The 22882-nt window shown below is 44.6% G+C and overlaps 1 protein-coding gene across 1 annotated transcript in view; it reads right to left on the minus strand.

Moving 5' to 3' along the window:
• Window positions 1-20490, minus strand: part of LOC126276302 (mitochondrial proton/calcium exchanger protein-like) — a 110113-nt gene extending 89623 nt beyond the window's left edge. Inside the window, exons 1-2 of the mRNA XM_049977265.1 lie at window positions 19313-20490; window positions 18629-19140 (exon numbers count right to left, since the gene is read on the minus strand). Coding sequence (XP_049833222.1) covers window positions 18629-19140; window positions 19313-19373 — 573 coding nt within the window. The 5' untranslated portion in view covers window positions 19374-20490. The remainder of the gene's footprint in view (window positions 1-18628; window positions 19141-19312) is intronic.
• Window positions 20491-22882: the final 2392 nt, after the last annotated feature.

A 22882-nucleotide genomic window follows, 5' to 3' on the forward strand; every position in this document is an offset into this window, starting at 1 on the left:
CTGCGCGCTGCAATAGATGGTAAAATCGTCCACGAAAAGGGAGCCTGATACATCATCTGGGAGGCAATCGATTATTGGATTGATCGCTATGGCGAAGAGAGCGACGCTCGAAACGGAGCCCTGTGGCACCCCATTTTCCTGGCGAAAGGTGTCTGACAGGACAGAACCCACACGTACCCTGAACTGTCGATCCATTAAAAAGGAACGAATAAAAAGAGGGAGGCGACCACGAAAGCCCCATGTATGCATGGTGCGGAGAATGCCCGCCCTCCAACAGGTGTCGTAAGCCTTCTCCAAATCAAAGAACACAGCCGCGGTCGGGTGCTTCCGCAAGAAGTTATTCATAATGAAGGTCGACAAGGTAACCAGATGGTCAACAGCAGAGCGGCGCCTACGAAATCCACATTGTACATTGGTAAGCAGGCGTCGAGATTCGAGCAGCCAAACCAACCGAGAGTTAACCATTCGCTCCATCACCTTACAGACACAGCTGGTAAGCGAGATGGGTCGATAACTGAAAGGCAAGTGCTTGTCCTTCCCCGGCTTAGGAATTGGTACAACAATAGACTCGCGCCAGCATGCGGGCACATGTCTCTCAATCCAGATGCGATTGTAAGTACGAAGAAGGAAACCTTTACCCGCAGGAAAAAGGTTCTTCAGCATCTGAATATGAATAAAATCATGCCCCGGAGCGGAGGACTGTGACCGGGCAAGTGCATTTTCGAGTTCCCGCATGGTGAATGGGGCATTGTAGTTTTCACAATTCGAGGAGTGGAAATTAGGTGGCCGAGCCTCCTCTGCCTGTTTTCAGGGGAGGAAGGCAAGGGGGTAATGAGTGGAGCTCGAAACCTCTGCGAAAAAGTGGCCGAAGGCATTGGAGACATCCTCAGGGGCCACAAGGACGTCATTCGCGACCGTCAAGCCAGAAACTGGTGAGTGGACCTTAGTGCCAGATAGCCGGCGCAGGCTACCCCAGACAACAGAAGAAGGAGTAAAACTGTTGAAGGTGCTTGTGAAAGCAGCCCAGCTGGCATTCTTGCTTTCTTTAAAAATATGACGACACTGCGCACGTAATCGTTTATAATTGATACAATTCGCCACTGTAGGGTGGCGATTAAAGGTGCGTAGAGCACGTCGAGGAGCACGTAAGGCGTCTCTACATGCTGCGGTCCACTAGGGGACCGGTACGCGGCGTGGAGAAGAAGTAGTGTGAGGGATGGAATATTCAGCAGCAGTGAGAATGACTTCCGTGAGGTGTGCGGCCTGACTATCGCAGCTTGTGAAGGTTTGATCCTGAAAGATCGCCCTGGAAGTGAAGAGCCCCCAGTCTGCTTTGGAGATGTTCCAACTAGTTGAGCACGGAGAGGGGGTATGATGCAGGAGATGGATAACACACGGGAAGTGGTCGCTCGAATATGTATCAGAAAGCGCATACCACTCAAACCGGCGTGCAAGTTGGGTAGTACATACAGAGAGGTCTAAATGGGAATAGGTGTGAGAGGTGTCTGAAAGGAAAGTAAGGGCGCCAGTATTGAGGCAGACAAGATTGAGCTGGTTGAAAACGTCTGCTAACAGGGAGCCCCTCGGACAGGATGCTGGAGAGCCCCAAAGAGGATGGTGAACATTGAAGTCTCCAGTTAACAAAAATGGTGCAGGGAGCTGAGCAATAATTTGCAGCATGTCTGCCCTGGTAACGACAGACGGTAATGGAGTGTAAACGGTACAGATGGAAAATGTAAAATTGGGGAGAGTAATGCGGACGGCAACTGCCTGCAGGCCGGTGTGCAATGTGATGGGATCATAGTAGATATCATCCCGGACCAGCAACATAACCCCTCCATGAGCCGGAATACCTGCCACAGGGAGTAAGTCAAAACGCTCAGAGGTGTAGTGTGCCAAGGCAATTTGATCGCATGGGCATAGCTTCATTTCCTGGAGGGCTACGATGAGCAGACGGTGCGAGCGGAGCAGCAATTTCAAGTCCTCTCGGTTGGAACGAATGCTGCGAATATTCCAGTGAATAAGTGCCATCGTGAGAAGAAGAAGATGCAAGAAGGGGTCATCTAGAAGGCCGCTGAGGGCCCGGCTTCGAGCGAGCACTGCCGCCTCTAGCAGGAGGTGGACAGTCATCATCCATTTGTTCTATAGGTTCATCGGCCATCTGGTGAAGATGGCTGGAAGGGGGAGCTTCCTCCGCTGGTGAAGGGCCAGATGTTCGGCTACCAGTGGTGCGGCCAGGCGAAACGGATGACGGCCTGGTGCAGCAACCGCTGGGGAGGGGGAGGGGGGGGGGGCAGGAGGAGAAACGCGCCGTGGCGGGGAAGGAGAACTGTGCTTCCTATGAGCCTTCTTGGAAGGCCGTTTTGTGGAAGGATTGGTCGATGGCTGAGGGTTCGAGGTACGTAGAAGGTCTGCACGAGACGGTTAATTTTTTAAGGCCCATGCTTCTGACTTCTGGGTCTTCGTCCTGGCAGAAGCTCATAAAAGTGCTTGTGTCGGAGGGGCGACGGGAGGAAGAGGAGACGTCGACCGGGCGATCTTAGCACTGGCGGAACGGACGACCGTAGTGCTGAAGGTCATATCGCATGTCTGCGTCGCCACCTCCATGGTAGTCTGAGGAGAGGCGAGAACAGTACTGTACTGTACTTCCCCGCTGGGAGCAACATGGGCTTCCTACTAGCGAATAGCTTGCGAGCAGCCGAGGTGGAGACTTTCTCTTTGACCCGAATTTCTTGGATACAGCGTTCTTCCTTGTAGACGGGACAGTCATGGGAGGATGCTGCATGGTCACCGCGACAGTTCACACAACGAGGAGACGGAGGTGGACAGTCACCCTCATGGGCAGCCCTGCCACAAGTCACACATGTAGCCGCATTGGAACAGGAATGGCGAGTGTGATTAAAACGCTGACACTGGTAGCAGCGCGTAGGTGTCGGGACATAGGGGTGAACAGAAATAACCTCGTAGCCCGCCTTGATGCGCGACGGCAGCTGAACACTATCAAAGGTCAAGAAAAGTGTCTGGGTCGGTACAAGGTCATTGTTGACCTTTTTCGTGACCCTATGGACAGCCGTCACGCCCTGCTCAGTGAGGAAAGACTGAATCTCCTCGTCAGTCAATCTGTCGAGTGATCTAGTATAGACCACACCACGAGACGAATTCAAAGTGCGGTGAGCCTCCACCCGGACAGGAAACGTGTACAGGAGTGTGGCCCGAAGCAGTTTTTGTGCCTGAAAGGCGCGCTCAGTTTCTAGTAACAAGGTACCATTACGCAACCTGGTACAAGACTTGACAGATCCGGCTATGGCATCTATGCCCTTCTTGATAACGAAAGGGTTGACAGAGGAAAAATCCTTTCCGTCCTCAGATTGAGAAACTACGAGGAACTGTGGGGCAGGCGGTAGTACTTTTGCCACTGGTGGCTGGTCAAGTTTCCGTTTGTGGGCAGAAGTCGAGAGAGAAGAAGAAGAGAAATCCATTGCGGAGGAATCCCCCATGATTGCCAGTGTCTCCGATGGCGCGATCCTTCCTTGTGGGGACCCTCTCAAAGGGCACTCCCGCCTTAGGTGATTGTTCACACCTCAGGTCACACCTCCCGAGAAACGGACGGAGGGACCAATCGGCATGGTTGGAAGGTGTCAGCTCAGGTAATCACCCCTCCCTGGTCCTGGCCTTTACCAGGGGGTACGTGCGTGCCTTACTTGTCTACCCAGGGCGGGGAATTACGCGTGCGAACGCGTGGATTGGCCTTCAGGCACGCACAGGGAGGAAGGAAGAAGAGGACAAAAAAGGAGAGAGGGAAAGAAAGGACATACTGTCTCAAACGACGAAGCGGAGAACAGAGAAGGAGAAGAAGGCAAGGAGAAGAAGGCAAGGAGAAGGAGGCAAGGAGAAGAAGGCAAGGAGAAGAGTAAGTAAGACAGTGAGATGGAGAAGAACAAAGAAAGGAACCAACCAAAGGAGGGAAGAAACCAGAAGAAGTGAGAAACCAAAATGAACGCAAATATAGGTCGTGAAACCGTCCATCTCCGGACGCAGGCGCTAACTACCCCCTTGAGGGGGAGGGACTCCTTTTAGTCGCCTCTTACGACAGGCAGGAATACCTCAGGCCTATTCTAACCCCCGGACCCGCAGGGGGGAATGAATGCAGTTTGCCACTGTAGGATGACTGTTAAAAATGCAGAGAGCACACATCCGTATACAAATTGCGTCGCGGCACACTTCAGTACACCAAGGGGCCAGGGCACGGCATAGTAAAGAGCAAAAGCGAGGAATGGAACATTCTGCGGCAGTAAGGATAATATTTATAAGATATTCTACCTCGTCATTGAAACTGGGGAAATATTGTTCATCAAAGGTAGCCAGGGAGAGTAAAGCCTCCAGTTGGCCTTAGAAAGCTGCCATTTGGTGTGCACGTAGGTAGGGTAGGAGACAACAATTGGATAGCACGTGGAAAGTGGTCGCTCAAGTACATGTCAGACAGAATGGTCCACTCAAGACGATGAGCAAGCTGGGCAGTACAGAAGGTGAGGTCCAAATGGGAACAGGTGTGAGTGGAGTCTGAAAGGAATGTGGGTGCTTCTTTGTTAAGGCAGATGAAGTTAAGCTGATTGAGAAGGTCTGCCAAGAGGGCACCTCTTGGGCAGGTTCTGGGAGAACCCCAAAGGGGGATGGTGCGCATTAAAGTCTCCGAGCAGCAGAAAACATTGACGGAGTTGCCCAATAAGCTGGAGGAAGTCTGCCCTTGTGACATAGAATGACTGTCCCTTGTTCCTAATAAAACAATGCCACAAGTATGAGAATAAAACGGACGAAACATTGAACACCAAATGGAAAGAAAGGAAAAACCACAAGAATGAAGGAAAGGCAATGAACACTAAAAAGAACAAAAGAGGACAAGATAACAACAGAGAGACTCTAGAAACAGAAGAGAGTAACACAAGAAAGCAGATTACAGTGGCTGGCTGACCACGAGAATAAAAAAGAAAAGTCAGCCACTCTGCAACACATTAAAACTTCCACCCTAAAAGCAATAGAGTGGAGGACACAGAGAGACAAAGGACATGCGCTAAAACCTACATAGAAGCATAAAACCCACTCTCATGGATAAAATGTAAAAAAGCTCCTGCTGAGGCATCGTCGCCCAACACTGACAGTAGGGGCCTGAGAAAGTTTTAAGTCTGCCGAAGAGCGGCTAAAAGTGGGCAGTCCAGCAAGAGGTGGACAACTGTCATTTGGGAGCCACAGCTGAAACGGAGTAGGTAACCATGCGTTAGCCACATATGGCTATGCGAAGCCGGCAGAGAACAACTGATTCCCTGCAAGAGACCGCATAGAAGGCTTCCACACATTCGTTGTCTCCTTAATGACATGCAGCTTGTTGTGCGTACTGTTACGCCATTCCGTTTCCCAAAGCCTAAAAACCCTGTGGCGTAAGACAGAACGCACGTCAGCTTCAGAGATGCCCATCTCCAGAAGCGGTTCCCGCATCGCCTGTTTGGGCAGTCTGTCGACAAGTTCATTGCCTGGAATTCCGACATTTCCTGGGCTCCACACAAACACTGCTGAATGACGGGGCTGCTCCAGGGCACAGACGGACTCCTGGATGGATTTCACCAGAGGATGGTGAGGGTAGCACTGGTAGATAGCTTGTAGGCTGCTCAATGAGTTGGTACACAGGAGAAATGATGCATCAGGGCATGAGCGGATGTGCTCAAGAGCACGAGATATGGCTGCCAGCTCTGCAGTGGAAACACTGCACACATATGGCAAGGAGTGCTGTTCAATTTCAAAGACTACGTGACCATCAGCCACCAAGCCATCGGTGTAAACCATGTCAGAGCCCCAGAACAAGTCAAGAATTGAGAGGAAAGTGACAGCGGAGAGCGGCGAGGTTAACAGAGTCCTTAGGGCTAAGCTAAAGGTCCAGACAAAGCTGCGGCCGAGGCATACACCATGGAGGAATACATGAATGGACCGCAGGTAGAATTGGTAAAGGGAAGGACTCCAGTTTGGAGAGAAGGGACTGCATAGCGCAGCTGATGGTGCAAGAACTGTTGTAGCAGTGGCGCAAGACGATGTCATACGTACAGGATGCAGGCATCCAAATTTTCTCTTAGCCTCAGTGTAGGTGAATCAGTCCGTGGTCTTGAACTCCATTATTTTTTTTCTTCCTGGAGAATCCTGCAGTCTGGTGAGCAAGGAGAATGGTGCTCTCTGCTGTTGAAACAGATGGGAGGCAGGGCACATGGAGTATTGGGATGCGACGGGCGTCCACAATTACAAAATTTGATGCTGGAAGTACAGCGGGAAGACATATGGGCAAACTTCCAGCACTTAAAGCACTGCATCGAGGGAGGGATATAGGGCTTTACATCACAAGGGTAGACCATCACCTTGACCATCTCAGGCAATGTATCACCCTCGAAGGCCAAGATGAAGGCACGAGTGGCAACCTGATTATCCCTCAGACAGCAGTGGACGCACCAGACAAAATGTACACCTCTCCGCTCTGAATTGGCACGCAGCTCATTGAAAAAGAAGGTCCCTGTGAAATAGAATACCCTGGACTATATTTAAGCTCTTATGGGGCATGATGCTTACAGAAACATCCACCAGCATGTCACAAGCGGGTAACATCCGAGACTGAGCAGAAGATGCTCTTTGATCAAGACTAACCCAGATATCATTTTGGACCATCCCTCCACCTCCCCAAACTTGTCCTCTAAAAAAGGCTTCATTGTCATGACAGATTTCCCATAGCTCTTGAACATACAAGGTACCGGGGCGAATAAGATCTGCTGCCATCCTTAGCCTGATGTTCCTCCCATGGTGTGGCCAGGGAGGCTAACGATTTGGGGCTGTACTTCTGTGCGTTGAATTGAGCTTGTGAATACTTAAGAGACTGCTGGTGTTTCGCCACCAGAAAGATATGATGGACTATGCTTCATTGTGTGCCATCCGCCCTAATGCCTCCCACTCCGACCAGGTGACCTCCCCATGGGCGCCAACCAGCCGCAGCAAAGGCCACCTGGCAGGATGGCCATTGCCGGGAGTCCTGATGCCCACGGGGGATGGACATCTACCCCTTGGCATACGTGGGGAGTTAACAGCGCATGCATCAGCAGAGCGATCCATGTGTGGTCAGGGGGCTACAACCAACAGGGTAAAAGGAGGCCCCACCACAACAGACTGGCTACAGTGCTGGATATCAAGTCAAAGAAGTCCATTGCCATCGAAGACACAGAAAGCGACACTGCACAGTGCATGGTGGAAAATGAACCCAGGAAGGTGTTTTCACCCAAGAGATGGAGAATGAGTGGGACTGAAATGCGACAAGAAAGTGGGCTAAAGATCTCAATGCGTGATGGACACAATGCACCACGTAAGTTGCGCTTCACCAATTGGTTCGCTCTTTGGGAAAATTTGGAAGAATGAAGGTCAAACCCTACAGGGGCCCATCACATAAACGCCGAAATGCGTAAAAATCCTTTAAGTCGCCTCTTATGACTGGCAGGAATACGTCGGGCCTATTCTTACCCCTGGAACAACTGGGGGGGGGGGGAGGGGGGGGGAGGTGAAGCAAAAGAATGAGCAGGCTTCGCAGACTCATTGCTACAGGGCACAGAGGCTAGAGGATCCTGGTCCATGAGATCCACTGAGGCGTTGGCATTCTTCTTCGGCTGGGCAGAAAATAGGTTGGTGTTGTGCACTGGTGATATGGAGTTGGCCGAACGATCGTGTAACGTGGCAACACCATTGTAGATGACCTCTGAGTCGGCGAAGGGGAAGACTGTTTGCCTTTGTTTGACTTCTTGCAGCTTTTCTGGCTGGCAGTCTAAGACTCAGATGTTTGTTGGCTGGACGTACATAAGAAGTCTTCATGTGAGTACTTTCGGCCTGCTGTGACTTCGCCCTATGAGGGGAAAGTTTGGTAGCTTGTTGCACAGCTGGAGGAGAAGATGGGGATGCTACCATAACACTGGGCAAATTTACAATAGCAGTGCTGAACTTGAGGTCACATATCTACATGGCCATGTGTATCTTGGAGCAAGATGTAGCAAGAACAATACTGTAAGTGCCAGATGGTAGAACACAGGGTTTCCAACTAGCCAACAACTTGAGAGCAACCAGCTAAGGCACTTTTTTCCTTCACCCTTATCTCTTAAGACAGCCCACTCTTCGAGATAGACAGGATAATCTCGGGAGGAGCCAGCATGTCACAATTGCAGTTGATACAGCGGGGAGAAGGAGGTGGACAATCACCCTCATGGGCATATCTACTACAAGCTACACATTTGGTTGGAAGTAGACAAGACACTTGAGTGTGGTTGTGTCGAAGACACCAGCAGCAATGCATCAAGTTCAGAATGTATGGTTGGACTGTGATATCTTCATAACCTGCTGTAATCTTTGACAGAAGCACCACTCTATCAAAAGTGAGAGAAAGAGTGTGTGTGGGCACTAAGGATGTATCTATCTTCTTCATCACCCAACTAGCTGCAATGACATCCTGATCAGAGAGGTATGTTTGAATTTCTGCCTCAGTCAGACCATCGGGCAGCCTAGTATAAATAACACTACGGGAAGAATTCAGTGTTTGATGGGCCTCGCCATGGAGAAGATAGCCATGGAGGAGTGAAGCTGCAAGCACTTGTGCTTGAGAATCAGAAGTAGATTCCAAAAGCAACGTGCCATTGCATAAACAATAGCAGGATTTCACAGGACCAGCTATTGCATCAACACCTTTCTGGATAATAAACGGGTTTACCGTAGCAAAGGACTGACCTCCTTCAGGATGTGAAACCACGAGGAACCGTGGTGCAGCTGGGAGGGTCTTTGAATCATTAGCCTCATTTCGTTCACCTTAAGTAGATGTTGATGGTGAAGAAGACTGGCTCATTGCGAGAAAAGCCCTCATGGCTGCCAGCTCCTTCCAACTGGGGCTCCCCTCAGAAAGTAGTGCACCCGCCTTAGGTGATTGTTCACACCTCACGCCACGCTTCCCAAACATCTCACAGAGAGACCAGTCACCCCTCCCTGGTCCTGGTTTGTACCAGGGGGTACATGCAAAGTCTGTCAACCTGGGGATGGAAATTACGTGTTACCCAGTCACCTGTTGTGTGTCAGACGCATGGGCTGCCATTGAGGAGTGCACAGGAACGAAGAAGAAAATGAGGACCCTCAGATGCCCACATGGAGGAAGGACAGGAAAAGTCAAATGAAGAAAGAACAAAGGAACGAAAAACAGTGGAAAGTCTATTCTGATATTGGCTACTGAAAATGCAGAACACCTCTCCAGAAACATTCCACACATGTTCCTTGACAGGGGGAAAAAGAATAGTAAGAGGACAGACATGCATCAGGGAAGAGAAAGGATGCTGCAAAGGCTGGGGCCCTGTAGTAGCCAAGTATGAACTCGCCAAACAGTGGCGAGCCCCCTGACGGCATCAGCAAGCTTGTGCAATGATGGACCAAGTGTGCTGAAAAATGTTTATGTACATGTCCTACATGCATTGTAATAAAAGGTATAGGTACATTATGGATAATTTTTTACTTACCCCCATATCAGATGACAACTGTCTCTCCGAGAGTAGTGTAAAAAGAGGGAATAGGTATTCAATAAACCCATTCTTCTTTAATGAGTTTAATACTTCATATATTAAGAGGTCATTTGTAACAGAGGTTTGTATGTGGGGGGGGGGGGGGGAGGGGGGGCTGGATGGGGGGGAGGAGGGGAGGAGGAAGCGGCAGCATGTGCTTGCATCTCACATTTAAGAGCACTCAGCTGTGAGATTATCTTTGCCCTATAGTTAAAAAGCAAAAAACGAAGTGCAACTAAAATTTGTTGAAATTTTACTCACTGTCTTATGTCCAACCATACATTCAATTCATCATTCAAACTCTAAAAAAATTAAGTTTGTCCATTGCCCTAAAATCTTACTGAAAAGCATATCACAAATCTGAAAATTTGTACCAACTCTATCTCGTTGTCAACTAAAAGGGCTGATCCATAGGTAGACGAACCTCTGCTTGCATGACAGAATATAAACACAGTCAGTTAAAACATGGAGTTGATTGGCCCTGGGGGAGGTGGTATGCCGTTGCCTTCCTCTGACCTCTGAAGCAACGTACCCAGCCTGTTGTAGATGGACCTACAGTTTAATGTCGTCTCTGAACCAAGGTGCAAGTCAGCATTTTTACATCAACAGATGTAGCCAGAGGTGAAAGAAGAGATAGGCGACACGCAAAAATCTTAGGACTGACAAGGGATCAAATCAGGGACCTTGGGATTCATAGTCCAGCACTTTATCACTGAGCCACTGATCAGTTCTTTAGTGTGCCCTGAATCATCTGATAATCACAACGTGCCTCCTTAGTTGTCACATCTGCTGATTCAGTTCCCTGAATATCAATGTATTTTGTTAACCAGCAGAATAACACTTCGTTCCACAACCTTTGTAGCTATTGGGTGCAAATACTGCGGATATTAAATGGCACCCAGGGAACCAATGAAGATGAGGACTTTTGCAACCGGAATAAATCTTGGCTGCTACAGCTTGAGAGAATGTGTGTCATTCTACATCCTACAAAGTAAACTCCTTGTGTAGATGGATTTTGATAACATACAGATGGAAAACCACGTAGCAGCCGTGTGAGTGTCCCTGCTTAGACTCATCTGTGAATACACAGTTCTGGAGCTCATTTAAAATTTCACACGTCACTGAAATCTCCCCTGCACTCCAAAAATGTAAAATTATTATAAGCCTTTTATAGTAATCAGAATGGCATTTCATTCCAGTATGAGTGCCAATGGGTCATATTCTACACAGATCTGAAATGGTCACATTGCTTGTGATAATTTGTGAACAAAGGATCCATATCAGGGTGAACAATGATTTACTATAGAGATGATTCTGGAATGATAAATTTTTGTACCTGACGCACCATGAGGAGCTGCCACTGCATGATATGTGGTGGCCACCTAGCTTCACTGCAGACACTAGGTAAGGGTTGGTTGTGGATTAGGGCACAAAACAGCAAGGTAATCAGCCTCTCGGTCAAGAGGTAACATCTTCAGTTTGTAACATCAACCAGAAATTTAATCACATTATTAACATACATATGAGCGGTAAAATTGAGACACTTGAAACCATACTGATACCAGAGCTGAAAATAATTTATGGAGAAGTACAAAGGTTTCGTTGGCTGAGAGGCCTCCCTGGACTCATCTGTGGTGATAGAAACCCCACCTGCACCTGACCCCATCACCAACCAATAAAGGGTGAAGACAATTACAGGGTAAAGGGTACATCCTGTCCAGGAGATTTTTAATAGTATGACTGAGAAGGCTAAAAATGCAATTGACATCAGACTGATGACAATAAAATAAGGTGAGAAATAATCAGGTCAGCAGGAGGGTGAACCAGGTAAGTGTCCTCTGGGACTCTGAATGTGACGAGGGCATTCACCATCAGTCCCACAGACGTCCCATGTCCAATCTAATTTGTATCAAGGTAATAAAGAGGGAAACAGCACCTGCTATTCATCAAAGTGCTAACTCTACAACGAAAAACAGGCTGCGACATAAAAAGGGGATAATCAAATCGGAAACAAATTAAAAGAGAGTAAAACTGTGACAATGTTATTTTCAAATGTGTCCAAACAGGACCAAGGCGCCGTTATTCTTTTCTTGGTCGCCGAAGGACAAACAGCAACAGACGCCCACCAGAGAATGAAGGATGCTTACGGGGCACTATGCCTGTCAAAAGCTACCACTGTGGAATGGTACCCCAACTTCATGACAACACACATCCCCATACAGCAAGTGTCGTTTTACCAACTCAAGTGAGACACATTTGAGCACCCACCCTTTAGTCCTTATCTCTTCCTACATGATTATCATGCCCCCAGTCCCTTAAAAAAGGATGTGAAGGGTCAACGATCCCTGTTGGATGAGATTCTCTATCAGGCAGTTACGACTTCTTCATACAGCAGGACATGGAGTTTTAGCAAACAGGTATCTTCAACATGGAGCATTGGTGGTTGATTGATTATTTGGGTCGAGAGGGCACTTCACATCATGGTCATCAGCACCCTGATGAAAGGTCAGCATGTACATCTCATAGAGGAGGAGGAGGAGGAGGAGGAGGAGGGGGGGGGGGGGGGGGAGAGGACTCTCCCCACATACAGAGCAATTTATAATGTATTAAAGTCCGCCTGTCAAGCCAAAAGGTTATGTTGCTGAATCCAGAGTTGTGGTTCATCAGCCTCTGCACACAGACTCTGAACTGGGCTGGTTCGAAAGGCTCCAGTCAATATCCGAACGTCCTCATGGCGGACAGCATCTAACATCCTGAGGCAGGAAGGATGGGCCAATCCATAGACCACACTGCTATAATCTAAGCATGATCGAACAAATGCCCTGTAAAACTGCAGGTGGCGGGGCCTGGCAGCTCTCCCATCAAGACATTTCAAAACATTCAGTGAGTGGACGCCCTTTGTCCGTAGGTCTTTAGACGTGGGAGCACTGGTTGGTTAAAATTCCGAGGAGTGTCGTTAAAATTGACGCATGTAGTCTTCTCTGGTGAGAACCAAAAACCAGTTATCCGGACCGACGTTTCCAGTCTCTTAATGGTCAGCTGCAGCTGCCTCGCCGTCGCTGTAAGATCAGGTGAAGAGTATAAGATTGCTAACTCGTCCACAAAAAAAGAGCATTTGACAGGTCTCCTGACTGCAGAGGAAATGCCATTGATAGTTATGGAGAACAATGTGACATTGCCCTCAGGCACCCCATTCTCCAGAACATAGCAATCAGACATGGCATTGCCAATGCGATAATGAAAATACCGGTCCTCAAGAAAGGATTGGATCAGAAGCGGCAGGCATCCACATAGTCACTATCCATGAAGTTGGCAAAGGATGTTGCACATCTAAGTAGTGTCACGTGCTTTTTTGAAGTAAAAAAACACCCAAAGCAAATGGTTTCAGCGAAAGAAGGACTCCTGTATTGTAGTCTCCAGTAGAATTAAGCTGTCAAGTGTGGGACAATAGTGCCTGAAACTGCACTGGGAGCAGTTCAGGTGATCCTGGGATTCGAGCACCCAGATGAGGCAGCAGTTGACCAAGTGTTGAAGAGTCTTACCCATACAACTGGTAAGGGCAACACGCTGGTAGCTATCAGGGGTGCTACGTCCTTGCCTGGTTTCCAGAATTGTATTAATATTGCTTCCTTCCAAGCCATGGGGTACTGTCCATCAAACCACATCTGAATGAAACAAGAGAGGAGCTGTCCTTTTGCTTCAGGGCACAGATGACAAAGCGTGGCATAATGGATCTCATCAGGACCTGCAGCAGTGTCTCTGGCTGCAGACAAAGCTGATTCCAGTTCCTACATGGAGAACAGAAGGTTGTAGACTACCTCATTATATGAGAAGAAATTTAGCTTCCTCATCTCTGCAGTCCTATGGAGCAACTGAAAAGTGGGAGTTTGTCTGGATGACTTAGTAACAGTAAAGAAGTGTTCAGCTAAAAACTGAGCCATGTCTTCTGGCATGTCCACCGAGACCCCATTATTTGACAAGGCCATAAGGGGACGTGAACTACCATTGCCTGAAATCCGTCTTATTGATTCCCAAACTTGCGCCACGGAAGTGGACCGTTTAATGGAAGTCGTGAATTCCCTTCAGGAAGTCCTCTTCCGTCCTTTGATCATGCGCCCTGCATGTGCTCTTGCAGACCTGAAGGCATCAAGATTGTAGTCGGGTTTGAAGTTCCGAAGAGCTGTTTTTTTTTTTTTTTTACTCTGATTGCCAATTAAAAGTCGTCATTCCACCAAGGTACAGACCATCGTCTGAGGTGGTTACTAGACCTGGAAATGGATCCTGCAGCAGCCCGTTGGATCACACAAGTGATATGGGCCACCACCACCTGTGCACAATTATTTTGTTCAAAAATAGCCTGTCAAATGTACTGTAACCAATTTGCCCTTTGTGTCATCCATCTGCATGGTCTCCTGTTGGCCACCGTCCTAGTTGGACGATGGATTCACAATGGAACGTGGTCAGTAGAATGTAAATCTGAAGCCACTTCCCACTGAACTGAATCTGTGATTGCTGGGGAACAAACAAAAAGGTCGAGGGCTGAAAAATACCATGTAGACGTGGAAAAGTGAGTCATCCGACATAAGTTTAGATGGCAGATATTCTCAGAATGGATGAGTTGTTCGATCATCTGACCCCTGGAGCAAGTTGTAACCAAGCCCCACAGCACATTGTGTGCACTGAAGTCCCCCCACAAGGAGGAATTTGTGTGGGAGTGCCCAGAAGAGTTGTGAGGGAGCATCTGCATCCAAAGCATCATTAGAGGGCAGGTACAAAGAACACAGTGTGATATTAAAGGGTGCGAAAACTTTCACAGAAATTGCTTGCATGGTCGTGGTAAGAGGACAGGCGTCTGCCATCAAGGAATATGGTCACTCCACCTTTAGCCCTGCCTCCAGTAGTATTGTCCTTCCTGTACGTGTGGTAGCCCATAATCCTGGTTTGTCTGTGACTAAGATGCATTTCTTGTAAGCAAACACAGAAACGTTTCCCCTGGACCAGTAGCCGAAATTTTTCCAGATGTGGTTGATATCCATTCAAATTCCACTGCAAAACAGAAGTACCTGTCACAGCCATTGATTAGCGATAGTTGTCCTTTTCCTTCTCACTTGGAGACAGTGATTTACCAGGAAGTCAGGAGGAACATTAGCCAGTTCCTTGCCCTGCGGTTCCTCTGACTGGAAGTCCATATCCTCAAGAGCAAAGTCCCTGTCAGAAAGGGAGAGAGCTCGCAGATCCAGAGGTTTAACTTCTGCTTTCTTGGACTTAGAACTACTTTTCGAAGGATGCCTTTCTTTACTGACAGGAGGAGCTGGTTGCCTGGGTTGTGGGGATGACTTAAGTTGGCTTCTGATGTTGGGTAGTGGTATGTGGCTTAGGTGTTAAGCCTATTGCTGACAACTTCTGAACATCAGTTTCAAGTAGAGTGTTTCCCCCACAGGTACACCGGCAAGTGCATGTGCTCGTATTTGAATTTGTGGTATGAGTTTGTGTGGAGGCAACACACTTAGCGACTGGTGTCTTAAGGGCTGATACAAAATAAGTAGCAAAAACCAGTGGTTGCACAGCTTGGAAAGCTTTTTTAGTTTCACCATATGGTATGCATCTCTTTACTTTCAACTCCTGAATTTCGCTTTCCTTGGTCTAAACCCCACACTGGGTGATCCCCAGAGCAGTTTACACATTTCAGTGGAAGTGTGTAACAATTACCTGACTCTTGAGCTGAGCTTCCACAATTGCCACATGTAGCCTTCCCATTACATCCCATAGTGGTATGGCCAAATCTTTGACATTTGTAGCATCACATTGGGTTAGGAACAAATGGGCAAACCTTAAGATGGATATAGCCTGCAAGGATATGTTCAGATAATTCTGGAGTGCTAAATTGTAGAATAAATGTTGTCGATTTTTCCAACTTGCCATTGACTTTCTGCACTTCCCCGATGACCATATTTTTTTCATTCTTCACATAACTCCGTGGGGTCCACATCCATTATATCTGAGAAGATAACCACGCATTTACTAAAGTGGTTAGTCACCTAAGGCCTTAGGATCCCAGAAGCTTAGATATTTGGTAGGAAGTAGCAGTTTCAACTAAATGTGTTCCATTACGAAGTCATTTAAGACTTTTCAGAGACCCAGCAATACCTTCCAATGCCTTGCGAATATAGAAACGGGAGATCCTCTCAAAGGTTCCCTCTGTTCGCTTGATTACAATGAAAGTGTTCTGGCACACTAATGCCCTGCTACAATGATTCTGAGACTTCTTTTTGGGAGGACTGACCAATCGAGCTCTCTTTGAGGAGTGGGTGTAGGAACTGCCTGACGGTACACCTGTCCCATCAGGAGTAGTACTTTGATGAAACCGTTCTATAAGGATCCCAAAAGACACTAGGGAAACAATCGTCGACCCAGGCACAGCCCTGCATGCCTGAACAAGCCTTATACAAGTGTGGAGACTACCTTAATAACCATTCACATCAACAAGTAGCACACCTTGAGGCTGAGGGATTTTTATAGAGGTATGTACCTTCCTCGCAGCACAGGAGGTGAAGCCAAGACCCCTGTTCTCCAGAACACACAACATTCCACTGACACGTAGCACGGTGGCCGCTGAATTATGCCCGGAGCATATGATGACAGAGGGCTGGTGGTGCTTACCAGTCTCCAGCTCACGAATCCTGGGGCCGCCAAGGTCGTACCCAGCAAACGAATTCTGAGGGGGGTGGGGGTGGGAGGAGAGCATTGGTGGGATGACTGTCTCAATGCTCATGGTGATTTTGCCTGATTGGCATACTGATTCTGTACTGTATGGCATTCAAACAGAAATTTTTTGGTTGCCTCATAGTTTAAAAGTAGAATAAAAACCACTTTCGGGGAGAACTTATGGTGTCCGCAGCAGTTGCAACACTTGAGAAGGTAATTTTAACAACACGTGCAATAAACAATGGCAACTGAACACAACGAAACAAAAGTTAACTGCCAATCAAAATGGTCATTTATAATTTCTTATGGTCCCTAAATGAAGTTAGAGGATATTTTGTTCACATTAGGTTACAATTTAATCACATGAAAACTTTCAGCAAAATCAGAAACAAGACACACAAGTAGGTTACTGAACAATGACCTTGTCTTGGGCTATGCCACACACAAATTGCAGCAACCTTAACAATAATGGAAATTGTTGGACAGAGCAACACGTAAAAGAAGGGAAATGCAAACACTCATCTATAGAAGATTGATGTGCAGTGCACAGTAACATGTAATCAATCACTAGCCCTTGCTCCTTCTCTAGAAATAATACACACATTCTCACACACAAGCTCACTTCATTTGGGTGTCTGTACAGCTGTATGTACGAATGTGTGAACTGTTGTTGGAAAAAAAAGCCACTGCTTGAAATCTAGTCTGAATGCTGTTTTCTGATCCACTACAGGTAAGTGGTTGCCTTTCCCTTATTTTACGAATTACAGCAATAATATTTCTGGGTTGGGAGTCACCGGCTTCACAAACTCTCATGTAAACTGTCACATTCCAACCTAACCTAAGGCTACAATTGGCGCCTAGTTCTAATCAATTTGTTTCTGCTGTTGATAGAAATCATTAGATTCAGCAATTCTCACTGGCTATGATAGATGTCAATAGATTGTCAACGTTAGTATGAAATGTTAGAGACATGGACACTGTAAGTATTGGCAACTTCACAAGTTATTTTATGACTGCTCAGTGCTGGCTTATGTACATTAAGACTTGGGTATGCCATTTAATACATCCATGGGAGAATAACAGGTCCAGATCCTGAGGATTTTAAGTGTTTTGTCACATGTGTAATTTTTATTTTTCTTTATTTTGTAAACAGTATGTCCAGAAGTGAAAGAATTAGTTTTTGTCTCTCTATGCACAGCAGTGTGCGATTATCAAATTCAGGAAAATATTCTAGAGGCTGCAATCTGCTTGCATTGCATGTCAAGCATGGTTGCTATTTTTTTTCTCTGTTTACAAATCAAAGGAAAAAAGCTCTCTTTTTAACAAACCATTAAAGAAGATTTGAATAGGTTATGCAGAGATGTATAATATGCCATGAAAGCTATTAGCAAGAACTAGGAAGATGTGAGAAAAACTAATTTCCCTTCCAAGTGTGAACAATCATATAAAAAATTGTGGATCACATTTTACTGACACAGAGTGCTCAGTCTCATGTGACATCAAGTGGAAAGAGCAACTGACATCAAACTATAACAATAACAACAAGCTGTGCAGTCCTGTGACTGTTTCCTCCCAGCTTTTTTCTGGATCTCATAGCACTGTATTGCATTGCTATAATTAGAAAACTAGTTTATATTTCTGATTCAATGGGTGGTACTATCAGTAACCATTTACCACTCTTCTGTGTATCTGTAATGCACAAAAAATTGCATCAATTTAATGGTAAGTCAATTAAAAAATATATTTTATGGAAATAGTAATTAATACCTAATTATTTGTTCTGCATCCCTCAGAGTTTCTCTACATAAAGTGCAATGTTAAATATTTAGTGATTAATAGCTCAGGAGCTATAGTGCAGAGTCTGACCACTGCTTACAAATTGTTACACCATGTCTACACTGCAAACTATACAAAGAACTACTGAAACCTGATACACCTATCACAATGTTGTTTAGGTTCAACTAAGTGACAAATTACAGGCTGAAACTGCCAAGATTGTTGGGGGTTGGGTTTCTAGTAGTTATCATAGTTTTACCAAATGTTGTCCTCCAAACGGACATGAGATTTTCCTTTCGCATAAGAAACATGAAGCATTCAGGAAGTGTGTGATTTTGAGAATAAACGCTAATAGCCTGTGTACATTTACGAGTGAAACACGTTCAATGACGTTAGATAAGACATTTACTAATGTTACAAGCATGAAATGTGAGGTGGTTTGCTGCTAGGTCTACTAAACTAACAAGAACTATAGTGTTATTTAGAAGTATCGTGAAACATGTTTCACATACGGTACTGTAATTAATATGAAAAGTGAGACTTACAAGCCTATGTTCCCGTCTCGTTAAACTCTTGCCCTGCAAAATTCTCCATGACAGTTTCAGAGATATTTTAATGTCAATGAACAGTAATCTGAATCCGTGGTAATAATGAAGGACTTCATCCACTATCTTCTGTCTTATAGTTTTCTTAACTTTCACTGGCACTGGAGCATCTGGTGGCTTCTCTCCCTCCTTTAGTTTACTCTTTATTGCTTGCACCGTTTCTTCTACCTTTGACGATGGTTTTAGGGGCGCTTCTTTCCGAAGAATCGGGCCGGCATAGAATCTTCTCACAAAAACAGCACTGTGAGGTCTATTTGTTCCGGCAACATAGCCAGAACTGAATTTACCTCTAGTATTCGTTTGTATGTAAGCGAGAGAGCTAGTCCGTACTATTTCGGGCAGTAACCACTGTATATTCGTTGTGTAACAGTGTTTCGGTGTTAATAGTAATGGAGCTAATCGTAACGTTGGATGTTTCGCAATCACATTTCGCTGATGACAACCACAGCATCCTGCAATACACAAACAGGCATGTCAGTCCGAAACAAAAAGTAACAGTATGACAACAAATTACAATGATAAACAATGACAAACACAGAAGAAACATGACATCATTTCGCCCATGCTTCTTAGATAATCGCACATGAAATTGTTGAATACGCATACAGACACGTGCGTACATACCTTTTGCAATATTTTTCCACTGACGAACTAATGACTTTTGGGGGATGACCAAACTATACATGTTTCACCTAGCCGCAAACACCCACACGCACAAGAACACTGCCATCACTGATCATAGATTCCGTATTACTTTCATCGAAGTACCACAAACTCGAATGAACTAAATTACATATCGATAGTAACAAAATTGAAAATCTTCAGTTGGCTCGTTTCGGATTTATGTTTTCCATACAAGTATAACAATAATATTTAAGTTACGTCCTCTGCGAAATCAGATCTCCATTTCATAATATTATATGGCACGTCTCTGCGATGAAACACACGAAAAATCAAGTGAATAAATGAAGAAAATTTCTAACTCAGCCAGGATGTCAATTTGTTATTCACAATCACTGCAAAAAATTTTCAGAATAAAAATTAGAAACCAGTCCTTTTTGCAAGCAAAAGTAACAACTGACAGTGCAATCTTCCATATATAGTCGGACTGAAATACAGATGCCACATACAAACATTTAGATAAAATGTAAGGTTTAACAAATTATTAGTATTCCATTCTAAAACAACAATATGGCTGGAATGAAACTTTCACTCAGAGAATTCTGTGATACACACAATATAAACTTTGGTTTTTAAAGTGAAATTAAAATTTGTTATCATTTTAACATTACGCTTGAAAGCTAATGTGATGTGGGTCTTCCTAGAGCTCTTGAAGTTAGTCAATATGTGCAACGACAGTTCTTATCATATTAAATAGCAATGTAAAATCTTAGGATGATAGTTAGTCGGGCAATGTTGGTTTCACAAATCCTGCACACCAGACGTAACGCGCAATATCCAAGACCGCATAATCGGGTATCGACTTCGTGACAAGGAAGAATATGTATAATATTGCTGCACAATTCACTCGCAGCAGTTTAAGCTCTCCTCTTAGGTTCCTGACTAACCACACTCGGAAGTCGCTGCTTATTCTGAAATAAAGAGCCAAATCTTAGTGACAAGGCTAAATATGAATATTATCGCTTCTTGATTCACTCGCAACAATTTAAATTGTCCTCTTAGGTGCCTGCCAGACCGCACAGTCGGAAGTTGTTACACACTAGGAAATAAAGAGCCAAATATTAGTGAAAAGCAGTATATGAATTTCATTGCTGCTCGTTTCAGTTGCAGCAATTAAAACTATACTCTTAGGTTCCTGGCTAACCACACCCACGGAAAGTGCCACATTCGAAAATAAACAGCGAAATATTTGTGGTAAAAAAGAATATAAATGTTAATGCTCGTCGTTTCACTAGCAACAATTTAAACTGTTCTCTTAGATTCCTACCTTAACGCACACTGGAAAGGCGGCACATATTCGGAAATAAAGAGCCAAATATTTGTGAGAAGGAAAATATGAATTTTATTTTTTCTCGTTTCAGTTGTAGAAATTACACCGTCTTATTAGGTTCCTGGCTAAGCACATGCCCGGAAATCGCTAAATATTTATTTCATCCTTCGCTCTTAGATCAGACTGAATGTAAATAAATCCAGTATTGCAAAACATACTTGAATCACATTCAAAAGAAAGTAACAATGTGTTAACAACACTAACACGAAAAAGAAAAATTGCATACAATGGGATGGGAACCAACAACTTTCGACTCTAGAAACCATGACATTATTTACCACGCAAGGAATTAACCATGTGGGGTTTGAATCTGGTCTTTATTTATTTATTTTATTATTTATTTCACAGATCCTTGGTGCGAGTGTGTCGGGTATAGAACATTTCAGATTATTACAGTAATAACCATATCTAAATTGTCATGAGCCTTACAAACTAAACCATATACAAACAGATACATGAGTTTCAAGTGTTTAAACAACCCCACAGATTTTAGCAGTAATGATAATTACACAAACAATTTGTAAGTCTACATTCTAATAAATATAAAAAGCATTCTGTCATCATTTGATATGCCAGTGCTGTATAATCAGCTGTTATAGGAATGCTTAAAATTAACTACATTATACTAATTGTTAGACACTCTCAAATGATTCCTGTAAAGAATGGAAAGAACTATGTAAAAGATCGAGTTTCAACTTTTTTAAATTTAGTCAGATCCCCAATGATTGATTTAACATAAAATGGAAGTTTATTGTATCTTTTATGTTCAGATAATGTACTCCTATCTGTACCATGCTGAGATTTTTTATATCTTTGTGAAGATCATGTTTACTTCTTGTATCATGATCATGATATTCACTGTTTGATTTTGTCAAGTTTATGATTATGGTTCAGAAAACATTTTACAGAAAAAATGTACCGAGATGGCTTGGTGAGGATCCCAAGCTGTTTGAATAAGTTTCTGCAAGAGCATCTGGATTGCACTCTAGCCATAATTCTGATGACTCTTTTTTGTGTGATAAAGACTTCGTTGTGCTCGTGACTGGTTGCCCCAAAATATGATGCCATACATCATAAGTGAATTGAAATATCCTAGGTATGCAGCTTTAATTGTTTCCAAGTGACAAACAGAGGTAATTGAGGGAATAGCAAATGTTGCTGAATTCAGTCTTTTGTGTAGGTCATTGACGTGAACTGACCAATAAAGACTGTTGTTTATTTGTAATCCCAGGAATCTGGAAGACTTAATTCTCAATATTTCTTTGTCACCATATTTTATTTCAATATTTTCCTGTTTTTTATTTGCTGTTTGAAACTGAATGAATTGAGTCTTGTTTAGATTGAGTGGCACACCATTTGAAGTGAACCAATCTAGAGCTTCTTTGAATACAGTGGTCGCAGTGTTCTCTTGTCTACAACTGGATGTTTTGTCAATCGTAATAGTCGTGTCATCAGGGAACAGGTTGAAGTGTGCTTTTTGTGTCATACAGCATGCCAGGTCATTGATAAAGATGAGGCAGAGTAAGCGACCCAGCACCGAGATCTGTGGCACTCCACACTGTATTGTGCCCCAGTCAGAGCACACAGGTGCCATTACAGAATTGTTCAATACTGTCTTCTGTCGTCTAGATATGACTTAAGTCACACCCTTACTTTACCATTTAAACCATAGTGCTCAGCCTTTGTAAGTAGAATTTTGTGATCTACATATTGGAATTCTTTAAAAAGATCACAGAAAATTCCAACTGGTGACATTTTATTTTTTATGGATTCGAGTAGTTGGTTGAAAAATGAGAAAATGGAATGTTCAGTTGAAGTGCACTTTTGGGTTTCAAACTGATTTTTATTAATGATTTTATTTTTATTAAGATGATCTATGATACTTTCGAATATTAGTTTCTCTAGGATTTTAGAGAGATTTGAAAACACTGAAGTTGGCCAGTAGTTGGAAACATCAGATTTATCACCTTTTTTGAAAAGTCGTTTTACAATTCCATATTTGGGCCTATTAGGGGCAGTTCCTTGGTTAATGAACTCATTAAATATGTGACAGAGAACTTCAAGTATATATTCAGAGCACTGCATCAGTACTTTGATAGATATAATATCCAACCAGTGGAATGATTAGTTTTCATTTGCCTTATTACCTTCTGCAATATAGGGTACATGCATCACACTAATTC

This window comes from Schistocerca gregaria, chromosome 1 (assembly GCF_023897955.1).
Source record: "Schistocerca gregaria isolate iqSchGreg1 chromosome 1, iqSchGreg1.2, whole genome shotgun sequence".
Lineage (NCBI taxonomy): Eukaryota > Metazoa > Arthropoda > Insecta > Orthoptera > Acrididae > Schistocerca > Schistocerca gregaria.